At 38.8% G+C, this 12,616-nt stretch overlaps 1 protein-coding gene across 1 annotated transcript in view; it reads right to left on the reverse strand.

Annotated features, from left to right (window-relative positions):
• The window catches only part of CDH7 (cadherin 7), a 124,206-nt gene that overhangs the window by 66,486 nt on the left and 45,104 nt on the right, over positions 1 to 12,616 (reverse strand). Inside the window, exon 3 of the mRNA XM_079942346.1 lies at positions 1,218 to 1,512. Within this exon, the coding sequence (XP_079798472.1) occupies positions 1,218 to 1,512 (295 nt within the window). The remainder of the gene's footprint in view (positions 1 to 1,217; positions 1,513 to 12,616) is intronic.

Consider the following 12,616-nt stretch of genomic DNA (forward strand, 5'->3'; position numbering starts at 1 on the left):
AATTGGGCACATGTAATACACATCTTTGCAACTCCACTCCCCAGCATGGCAGATGTGTGGATCGAAAGCTGGAATGAACGTACTGACTTTTATTTAAAGTAAAACGATCAATCAATCAATCAAGTAAAACAAATCAAAGACTTGAGTTGAAATACGTGTTAAAATACAAGTTCGATTATTATTTTAATATTATATATTATATATTATGATAATATATAATATTAATATTATATATTAAATAATATTATTTAATATATAATATTATTTTAAATAAACTTTCCCCTTCTATAAACAACAGGAAATAAAAGATATAAATCAACTGGTCTCTATTCCAGCCCCATCATTTTTTTTTTTTTATTTTGTAAGATCATCCATACCTAAATTACATACTGGCTGAAAACTATTCCAAAGGTACCTAAATCAGTGGAATTTAAAAGACAGTTTAATAGTATTTGAAATACAGTATATGCTAAAGGTAATTTGCTTTCCATTTTTCCAGTAATGGAGCAACATCAAAAGGCCTTTGAGTAAAACAGCCTTCATTATTCTTTTATATATCTCACACTGAGTATCACTTTACCATTATTATAAATTCAGTATAAATTTTCATGCATTTAAATTTCTGGAGAAATCACAAAAAGATTAGTGGTGGCAGGCGGATGGACATTTACAGGTTCAAGCATACTCTGTAAGGAAATAGACCAGCTGATTCTAATATTAGCCTAGATACACTGCTGGCCTTGCCTGATACCCTGGCCCCAGAGAGATGCTTAGAAGAGTGAATTCTTATTTTAACATGGGGAGAAAGGAAAAGAAAAGTAATAGATCATCACAGGACTGTGTCTAGAATGATTTTTTTTTTTGGTTTGATAATTTTATTGTGTTTTTTTTTAAACTTCTTAGGCATAATTTGAATCATTTTTTAATTTTAAATATTAAATTGAAAAGGGATTGTAAGACCTATGTAATTTCTTGAAGACACTGAGACAGGTGTGTAAAAGGAAGAATTTCCTAATTTTCCGTATAAATAAAATAATGTGTCAAAAAATAGAATTTGGATACTGGCTACTAACGCATCTCAAATATTCCCCTCACACTAAATGGCAATGTCCACACAGATGCTAATGTGATTTCTTCCCCAGTATTTATGGTGATTTAATTTTAAATACAAACCTCCTAAAATCAGATGGTACAAGACCAACTTGCTCTTTACTTACCCACAGGAGACATTTCGGGAACTCCGGCAGTGTACGGGCCGTCCAGGAATTTAGGTTCGTTGTCATTGATGTCCTGAATCTTGATGACGAACTCCGACTCGGGCTCCACGGGCTTGTTGGTTAGCCGGTCCAGCGCCTGGGCGCGGAGGGTGTAGTAGGCCTGCTCCTCGCGGTCAAGCCTCTTGGTGGCATGAATATCCCCCGTGTTCTCATCAATAATGAAAATGGAACTTGCCCCTTCGCCTGACAAGATGTATTTGATGGAACCATCTCCTTTATCAACATCAGAGTGAAGCTGGTGAAAAATTCATGTGAGATGAGATTAACTTACAAGCGAGTCAGCGATATGGAGATATGTCAACATAATTCTATGTCAGGCAGCAGCATATGAAATTTTACTGTTCTTGGAAAGATAAGCGGACGCACTTTGTGCACAACGGAAACGGCTATTAGAATGTGTTAGCTTGCACTTGTGAGCAAGACATTTCATTTCTTCCTGTAAACAGTCTCATTTCCAAAGGAATTTTATACCATTCCCAAAGTTAGGAACTCGTTGTAGTGTTATTTTTGATTTGGTCTGTCCTTGCCAGTTTTAGCCATCTTCTTTGACCAGAGCAGACATTCAGTAACCATGCGTAATTGGTTGATTTGATCGTATTCCAAGCAAAGGGACTTGCTATAGAACATTTGTAACTTTAGATCTAATATATTCTTTAATCTGCTTAGAAATCGCCACATCCTTTAAGGGTGCCCTTCCCTCCCAACTCCCACAACTTTTCAGGATTATTAAGGATGGATAGATGTCCAGTCACTAAATTGATCTCCAAATCCTGTTCTGTATTTTAAAATTTGAAGCTGTAAAGGAAAAATTACACTGCTCTCTGAAGTAGGAATTTTAAATCAATATGTGCCTGAGACTTCAACTAAAACCTTTCTTGAAATACCAAGAACAGCATTAGATTTGCATGATTAACCCCGGCTACGGCTCAGGGGCAGCCCCTACTGATTTGCATTTCATATCTGGAACTGTCCCTTCTGTATGTCAGAACATTATGTTGAACAGAGGAACCTGAGGAAACTCAGAAATAATTACATATTTCCCTGAACTTCATAACCTGAGAAATACAGTGCTCAATCTGTAATTTCAACAATCTTTCATCCTCTATAACCGCCGTGATTCTGGACTGCAATTAATACAAACGCAAATACCCAATTTACCAAATAACAAGGCTGTTCACTGCCCTGCAGAACTACGTTTGCATTCTTTGAAAGACAAGGTTCAAAAAATATAAGATATGGGAAACTTAGGCAAGTGGACGCTCAGTCCATTTCCATCCTTAGCTGTTGAGGATACTGCTTCTGTACCACGAACTCTAAGTGATTCTTCCATCGCACTGTAACAGCTATGTTTATACTCGGCTTCAGAATACTTAAATACCTGATTTATCCTTTAGTTTCTGTAGTTTTCAGTTAGGACGAAATGATACAAAAAAATTAATTTCTGGCACAAGTTTTACTTTAGCTTTGTTCAGTGTGGAACACTTTGTAGCGTGATTATCCAGCATACGGAGAAGTTGTATTCTTGAAATGTAATGAATTATTTAATTTTCTTAAGTATTCTCAGGGTGACTATTACATACATATCTCCCTCTAATTTAAGACGAAGCAAGCTAAGAATTACTATAGTTTGAATTACTGAGCACTCCTATGTGCCAGGAACTACTGCTAATGTTCTCTACATAGTAACTCATTCCACGCTCACACTGACTGACTTTATTATCCCTTTAACAGATGAGGAAACTGAGGCAGACCAAGTACTTTGCTTGTCATGCTGCCAGCTCTCCATGACAGAGCTAGAAGAATGAAAACCATTAGGCTGGTGGAAAGCCCATCCTCCGCTCCCCACAATGGGGATCCTGCCTCTGGGGGAGAAGCTGTGTCCTGTGAGGTGAGGACATTAAAGATGCCACAAAGGAGAACTCGGGGCAGAAGGGTACAGACAACCACTCCCACCTCATCACTCCCCAAATCTCAAAGACGCTCAGTGTTTCCATCAACACGTTTTATGATGCACCAGAAGGGACCTTTCCTGACGTTACAGAAAAGCAATAAACCACACTCAACAACACAGAGCAAAGACTTGAGTCCAGAGACAAATGCAGATTATAGGTGAAAGTAAGTTGCTTTTCAGCAGCTAATACCTCAAGTATTCCCCCTTACACACACTTCTCACAGTCATTCTCCCAACCCCTCCTCGCCCTTGATGACCACAAACATACAGAAGTTATACACAGGCTGCGTCTTTAATCAAAGGTTTGCTATCTCTCTAAATATCACTAGGGGCTCCCATTTATAGGACCAGCCCTTATGATTCATTAAACTAATTCCTATCAACTGACTGCTGGCTTCACAGCGTAGGGATACATGTATTCCTGGGGTATTCAGGTAAGGGAGAGAGGATGCATTCCTTTCAATACAGAATGTACATGAAATCCTGACTGATCTCCAGCCTGAGCTCTGATGCCGTATCTGACGTTATGCGGTATCGCTAGTTGTTCTCCATTACTGACAGCGTAAGAACTTAAAGGTAAAAAAGGTTCATACTGGGCTTCCCTGGTGGCGCAGTGGTTGAGAGTCCGCCTGCCGATGCAGGGGACACGGGTTCGTGCCCTGGTCCGGGAAGATCCCACATGCCGCGGAGCGGCGGCGCCCGTGAGCCATGGCCACTGAGCCTGCGCATCCGGAGCCTGTGCTCCGCAACGGGAGAGGCCACAGCAGTGAGAGGCCCGCGTACCGCAAAAAAAAAAAAAAAAAAAAAAAAAAGGTTCATACTGCTTGTTTTTCCACTTCTTCAAGGATCAGAATTCTTCTACCTCTAACTGCCACCACCATCACTACCCGCCCCCAACCCACACAGACACACCCACACATCTATTGCAGGAGCCCTGAAATCTACCACCCTCCCCATCACTGACACTTTTCTCTCAGCTGGGACCATCACTAGGCTTGTAACCACTGCTAAAATTCACGAGCATAAAACTGCTATGAGTCTCGACTCGGTGTCCTTGCAAGGTTAGTGGAAGCATCTGCAGTTGAAAAGTGGAGGACCAACTCTGGAATGTCAAGATGGATACACACATAATTATCAGATGATGCAGACACTGAATCTGTGAGGCTACACCCACGATACTATCTTAATACGTGGGGTGAAACCCCATGCTGTTAGGAAAAACTATTATCCTTCTGTGCTGAAAAAGCATGCTCAGAAAAGAAAAATGCTGCAAGTGTAGAAGGACTGAATGGCATTCTTAAGTTAAGACACGTGTCTATGTAGCCCCACCCTTACCCCCGCCAAATGCACACACACACTCACGCACAGTCTTTATCAATGATGACTATGGAATAGAGTAGGACTCTCCACAGTGAAAACCTCTGGCCAGGAAAAAAAAATTCTGCGGTCCCACAATATGGTAAGTGAGCAAATAAGTAATAAATGAAAAACACAATAAAAAACAACGATTTGCACTCTATTGGGGGCAGAGTAGAATTCATGTTGTGATGTCTATTTCACTTGCCAATATCCTTGTAAACATGATCTTGTAATTCATCTAAACAATAACAACAAAATCTTGATTAATCACCAGACAAAACTCACTTGTACTGTGTCCCTAAATCCTTTTCGAAATATTTGTTGTGACTCCAAAGTAAATATTTACATTAAATATATAAATTGTTTTTTGTTGTTGGCAAATGAGCACAAACAGTAAGGAGCACAGCCCTCTTAGCTGAGTCCAGCTCATGATAAGGCAAAAGAATAAGCAGGGAGGAGATCTAAGTATTACGCGAATCCAATGTCACTATGCCAGCACCGTGTACGGTAACAATGTAAGAAACATGAAACTGTTGGACTGAGTTATAACCTACACAGGCCAGGATGCAAAGCATACTTCACATACACCTAAGTATATTCTGTTTAGTCATCTGTTATGGTTCCATCATCCCTGCTCGAAGGAATACGCGCTCGTTACCTCTAACGTATCAACCCATTCTCCAGTCCCTCTGAACAATCATGCTAACTTGGACTCTTCAGATCTTTCACTCGGGCTATCACAAAGCTCCCCAGTTATTTTCCACTTTTAATAACTCACATCATCGAGGCTGTTATAGTGCACGTCAGAAATGATCTCCCCAAAACGTGTACTGAATTGTGTCACACCCCTCATCAAATAATTGCTCCCCATGGGCTCTGGATTTAACTCCAAATCCTAAGCGCTCGGCTCCATGTGGCCATGTGCCATCTCCCCAGTCTCTCTTTCCTACCACATCCCAGAGGGCCCTCTGTGTCCCAGGCACGTGGGTCTAGTTACCACTGCCTGAGCAGAGCATCTTTTCCAGACACGTCCTCCATCATCTTACCCACCAACTGACAACCAACTCTACTTAATCCAAGTTCCCTCTTACTGAAGCCTTAACAATCCTAGTTTTCCCGCATGGCATGTTGTTTGAATTTCTATGACAAAATGCTTTCAATTCTGCTTTATAATGAAAATCTGGTTTAGTTGTTTTCCTACCCAATCCCAATCCCGTCTTTAATGTATAAACTCCTTAAGAGCTGGGTTCTTTTTATCACCATATTCCACATTCTGAATAAAAAATTTGTTGCAGTGAATTTAGTAAATTTTTAATCCACATGGTAAAACAGGAGTGCTTGTTTTATTTCAATTTCTATCCTTTTAAGTTTTAATAGCACTAAGTAAAAAGAAAACAAACTAAACAAAACAACATCCTGTATCTCTGGTTTGTCCTCCCCAATCCTCTGAACCGCCGAGATGGAGTTCAGATACCTTGTTTTCTATGCCCAGGGTAACTTCTGCATTGGTATCTTTGTGTTCCCCAAGAGGCAGAGCCCTGGAGAGACAGAGATGCTTTCTTATTCCTGCCTAAGTCTTATACAGTACTTCACACACACACACACACAGGTGATTAAGGAGGGTTTGATAGACCCTTGGATGTCCTCAGATGGCAGAATCTCATGTTCTTGATTAATTTTTAAATCCACCATTTATTTTTTACATTTAAGATTGTAAAGAGCAAAACTAAAAACAGATCAATGTACTGCAGTTCCGACAATTTTCTTACATTTATTTAATCAACTAGGGCCTGATATGAACTACCTGATCTAGCACTTGCGATCCATCTGCTTAAAAAGTCTGAAAATGGAGAATATTCCTCTATTTAGCAAAGACTGAGGTAAAAAAAAAAGACTGAGGAAAAAAAAATCAATTCAATATATTGACCAACTTTTCTTCCCTCTATGAACGTCTTCAACTCTGCCTGTTATCTGATCTTACTGCTGATCTTGTCTTTACTCTCCTAGTTCCCCTCCTCTATATTTATTTACTTTATTTTATTTTATTTTTTGCGGTACGCGGGCCTCTCACTGTTGTGGCCTCTCCCGTTGCGGAGCACAGGCTCCGGATGCGCAGGCTCAGCGGCCATGGCTCACGGGCCCAGCCGCTCCGCGGCGTGTGGGATCTTCCCGGACCGGGGCACGAACCCGTGTCCCCTGCATCGGCAGGCGGACTCTCAACCACTGCGCCACCAGGGAAGCCCCCCCTCCTCTCCTCCTCTATAAAATGGAGATAGAAATGCCTGTACTTGGACTTCACTGAACAATTGTGACAACTACTTGAGATATTGCAGCAGGATGTGATTCGTAAAGATAAATTACTATAATGTCAGGATTGTACTTTGTAAAGTAATTATACTCCAATAAAGATGTTAAAAAATTTTTTAAATAGTTATTCATAAAAAAAGAATACAGACATAAGATGAAACTATTGGGACAGAGACAACGTTTATCATGGAAGTCTTGACACTAAAAATATAAAACTACACAAAAGCCTCTGTGATCCTCACTGAAAATATACGATGGAAATAGTGTTATATTCAATTTTTCTATAACGAACAATTTGAATAAGAAAAATGCAAAATTATACTACTACATTTGTGTACAGGAAAAAATACGCATCTGTTCCTTTGAACACCATGTTAATCCATCTGAGAATGATTTATACTGAATATTAGGCAAAAGATTTCTAAGGTAAATTTTCTACCACTGATTTACTTATTATAGATTCTTGATTTTTTTAAGTTTAAAAATATATTACAGATTGTTAGAACTCATGCATTTTACTTTTGCTAAACTTGTACAAGGTTAAAATTATAAGTATAGAGGGCAGATTTAAACAATAATTAGCAGAAATAAAACTGCTTGAATATACACATTACATGCAAGTTTTCTTTTCTCATTATGCTTTTTAATAGATATTTTCCACATGCCACTGGATACCATGTAATTATCAAGCTGTTGAAGAAATATTACAGATGAAAACAAGTGTATGAGTAACTTTTTTTTTCTGGCTGAAGTATTCCTAATTTATAATTATCATTGTGGTCCAGGGTAATGGAACACAATTTACTTGTGAAGCATCTTTGAGGAAGATGTGTGGTTTAAGAAGTATAGGTATTAATTATTACACATAGAATAATAAAGGAAAGGGAAACAATTCAGGAAGTACTTAGGTAAGGTTAAAACTGCCAAGAAAATCTCATTTCTTTTCTTTTTTTTTTAACCAATAGTAAATTTTAAAAAGGAGGGACTTCTATGATTATTTTTATCCTCAGGAAAAGTTCACGCTAACTCAATGGCAATAAACATTCATTCTGGGGTCTCAGTACATACTGAGTAGTGGTGGTACAGATGCTAGGTCCGTGCAAAGCAACCAGAAGTATGGCTACTGAATCTCCACTCCGCTTATCTTGCTGCCTTGATCGCACTTAAATCCCAGTTTATCCCTTGTTATAGATCAGCATCCTAAATGTCCGCCTAGCCTTGAACCCTGAAGTGAGGATAAAATGAAGTAACGCATTTGGAAGTATTTTGTAAAACGTCACTTTCTATCCATATGTAAGTCCACAAAGAGCTGTACAATGAAAGTACCTGCCCTTCCTTAGTGGGGGAAATCTTGCTTTTATTTGAAAAAGTTCTACATTTCTGTCTAAGGCATGGTTACTCGGAGCTTCACGTGAAGAGCCATGTCTTTTTCACCAGGGACTGACAGATAGGAGCTCAGAGAAGCATTTTCCATTCCACACAGCTACGTGCAACTCCCTAAAGGCTCCACAGCACTTGTCCTCCCCTCTTGTCTTCTCTCGGGTTGCTGCCTCCAGGCCACATCCAAAACTTTCAGCCAACTTAAAAAATCTGCGTGGAGTCAAATTATTACTGATCAAAACTCCTCGTGGGCTAATTTAATCGTGAGAACATCGTGTCTCCGATTCACGGCTCCCATCTACTGCCTCGCTCACTTCCTTCCAAACGCCAAGTCGTAAACCAGAAGCAGTTAGAAAGCAAACCCCTGGAAAGCTTCAGCTTTCTTCGCAGGAGGAAGAAAAATTTGCTTTTTCTGCAAATATATGTCACAGGAGGCCAGAGCACTGCTACGGAAAGAGCAGTCCCGGGACTGGGTGCTATCAGTCTAAGTCAAGGTGAGTATGGAAACTGAGAAGAAGGGCTTAGCAACTTTCACAGTCATTTTACAGAGTAATTTAATGTCTCTTGAGCCCAATAATAATAATGAAAACAGGGGGATTTAATTTTTTAATATAAGCAATTCATTTTTAATGCAGCAGCAAAATTATTAGGAGGTCAAAACGAAGTATGTCCTGAGTTCTTAAAAACCAAGAAGCTTGCACACAAACAGCAACAATATAAAACTTGGTCCTTCACCACAGATCTGTTGAGAAGAACTGGGTCAGTGGAGAAAACCCTACGTGAAAGCTCTTTTGAATGTCTGTAGGCAGTCACCAGTCTAAAACTCTTTTCCTGTCCTAATATCAGGGAAGACTAGAAGACACTGGCCTCCATGGAGGTACAGGGCATTCTGAAGAGACCATCCTTAAGATGGGCACAGATGTTTTGCACATGGCATTCTGGAGAAGGCATTCACATATATGTCGCAGAGGATGATAGCATCATGTAGTTGCAAAGTATTTCCTGAAGTCTTCTGCACTGCATGGCCTTGTGCGTTCAAAAACAGAAACAGTAACAGTTAAAACAATGGAAATATAATTTTGAAGTCTACTTCTGGGGGAGAAAACTTCAACACTCATCTGATTTAAGAAGAGAATATTCTATTTGCAAACAAAGCAACTGACAACGGATTAATCTCCAAAACATATAAATAGCTCACACAGCTCAATATGAAAAAAAAACCCCAAACAACCCAATCAAAAAACGCATGGAAAATCTACATAGACATTTCTCTAAAGACGACATACGGATGGCCAACAAACACATGAAAAGATGTTCAACATCGCTAATTATTAGAGAAATGCAAATCAAAACTACAATGAGGTATCACCTCACACCAGTCACAATGGTCATCATCAAAAAAATCTACAAACAATAAATGCTGAAGAGGGTGTGGAGAAAAGGGAACCCTCTTGCATTGTTGGTGGGAATGTAAATTGATACAGCCACTATGGAGAACAGTATGGAGGTTCCTTAAAAAACTGAAAACAGAACTACCATACGACCCAGGAATCCCACTCCTGGGCATATACTGTATCTGGAGAAAACCAAAATTTGAAAGGTTGCACGAACCCTGATGTTCATTGCAGCATTATTTACAATATCCAGGGCATGGAAGCAACCTAAATGTCCATAGACAGAGGAATGGATAAAGAAGATGTGGTACATATATACAATGAATATTACTCAGCCATAAAAAGGAACAAAATAATGCCATCTGCAGTGACATAGATGGACTTAGAGATCGTCATACAGAGTGAAGTAAGTCAGAAAGAGGAAGACAAATATCGTATAATATCACTGATATGTGGAATCTAGAAAAATGGTACAGATGAACTTATTTGCAAAGCAGCAAGAGTCACAGATGTAGAAAACAAACTTATGGTTACCAAGGGGGTAAGGGAGGGTGGGATGAATTGGGAGATTGGGATTGACATATATACACTACTATATATTGAATGGATAAATAATGAGAACCTACTGTATAGCACAGGGATCTATTCAGTACTCTGTGGTGGTCTAAATGGGATGGGAATCTAAAAAAGACTGGAGATGCACATATATATATATATATATATGTATATGTATAACTGATTCACTGTGCTGTACAGCAGAAACTAACACAACACTGTAAAGCAACTATACTCCAATAAAAATTAATAAAAAAAGAGAATATCCTCCCCTAACTTATGAATTCTGATACAAGGATAATATACATCCAATGTGGCCTGATGGACCAGTGTGGACAAAGATATGGAGAAACACAGAACGTCACAGATGACACAGACTAGGATGGGGAACAGAGAACAGCAGCTCATCCAAGAGGAGAACAGACAGTGCCGAGGCCATTCAACACTTAAACTTACAAGTCAGATCTTGAGGGCTGACCGTTAACTCTAAATTCACAGTAACTATGTACGTGTATTTGTAAGTTGTGATATCTATTTGGTAAACTTGGTTTCAAATATTCTTCACTGGGTATTTAGCGTTTGTCTAGTTAATCCCTTCTGACATCTTTTTTAAAGTTACAAGTTAAAAGTATCCCTTTGGCAGGTATTAAAAGTACCAGGTTGAAAGCACCACTTCAGCTATGACCTGGACTACAGGGATACAACTGACATTACTCTTGGTGCCCAAACTAGATTGTCCTGGTAAGGTAAAGTTTGAATCAGGCCTGTTTCTGTCTTCATCTAGACACTCAACATCTGTTAATCATCTATTCAAAATAAGTACGGAGTATATCCTACAGGTCAGGTGTACAGGTGTGTATGGATGAAGACAGAAAGGGACAGGGTGGCAGAGGCAAGCCTAAGGCATTGAACTAAATAGTCCCCATGGTCATGAGACCATCTACGGAGGCGCAAACTGTCAGAGCACCAGGTTGAACAAACAACTGCAATTCTGATGACCACAAAAAAGCACCCACAGAAGGCTACGAAATCATATAACAGGGAAACCAAACCAACCTCAGGGGTTCAGAGAAGTGCTTTTTAAATAAAAGATATTTAAGTTGAGACAAGAAGACTAGTAATTAGTAGGATTAGTCTAGTAATGAAGGGCAGAACTTGATGTCCAGGAAGAAACTTTACTGAATGATGGAATACATTCCTTTCTATGGACAGTCAGAGTGAGAAACACACAGGATCCACTAGTTTCTAATACAGAATAATTTTTGCATGTGATATATTAAAAGAGGCATCATAGTATAAATATATTTTACAATCTACCTTCTGTAATCTGCTTAATTAAAAAAATTTAAAAGACTGCAGAATAGTTCACTGATGTTAACCTGCTGTTTGGCTAATGTACTTGTTATTTTTTGTAGTATGTAGGGCTCTTGCATCAGAATTACCTGGGACATTGGTTAAAAATGCCAATTTAGGGGCTCTATCTTAAGTCTACTGAATCAGAATCTCTTTGAGTTGGAAACAGGAATCAAAATTTTCAACCAGCATCCCAGCTCGAAAATTTTTGGTCAAACAGATAATACCCCTCACACAGAAACCTGCTTGTCAATAATATCACGGTTGAAAATATAGTAGTTAATCACTTTTAATTCATTTGTATTTATAACTTCTTCTATATAAGATTATTGAACAACATTTTCTCTGTGTTTTGATTTATTTATATATTTTACTTAAAAGGGAACTGTCCCTCCTCTAACTACCAATGAAACAGGGAGAAAAGTACACAGTGTATAATTTACGTATCCACCAAATAGGATGTGGTACTTTAAACAACAGCTATATTTAAATTTTAAACCATTTTAAAATTATATCAATTTTCCATGGGGTGGGGGCAAACAATTTTATTTTTCACAAAATTCAGGTTTCAGGAAACCTAAGAAGCGTGAGAAGCAAATTTGTGGACTATTAGGTGGAAGTATGTTTTGATGATGCAAAATTACAAGGTATTATGAATGTAAGCTGCATTTTCTGTACATAACTAGTTCATATTATCAAGATGCAGGGATGCTCTTAGGTTCTAGGCATCCCTCCGGGACCAGAAAGATAAACGAAGAAAAACAAAATGCTCTGCTTATATTTTACATGAAGTTAGTACTGGTCAGAGGCAGAGGGGCAGAGAGAACATTAAGGTGATGCAAGAACTATATGCAACAGAATCCGTGACACTGTGTTGGTTTTACTATATTTTCCCCACAGAAACAATGCGTGTCTGCTCAAAAAATTAACATTTTCATCTATCACATGCTTATTATAAAAAGATTGGAAATATAAAGCAAACAAAGAAAGCAGGAGTGGAAAGAAAATATTTATGATCTCAAACCTCAGGTTATTATCAC

The sequence above is a fragment of the Stenella coeruleoalba genome (assembly GCF_951394435.1).
Source record: "Stenella coeruleoalba genome assembly, chromosome: 14".
NCBI classification, from domain to species: domain Eukaryota; kingdom Metazoa; phylum Chordata; class Mammalia; order Artiodactyla; family Delphinidae; genus Stenella; species Stenella coeruleoalba.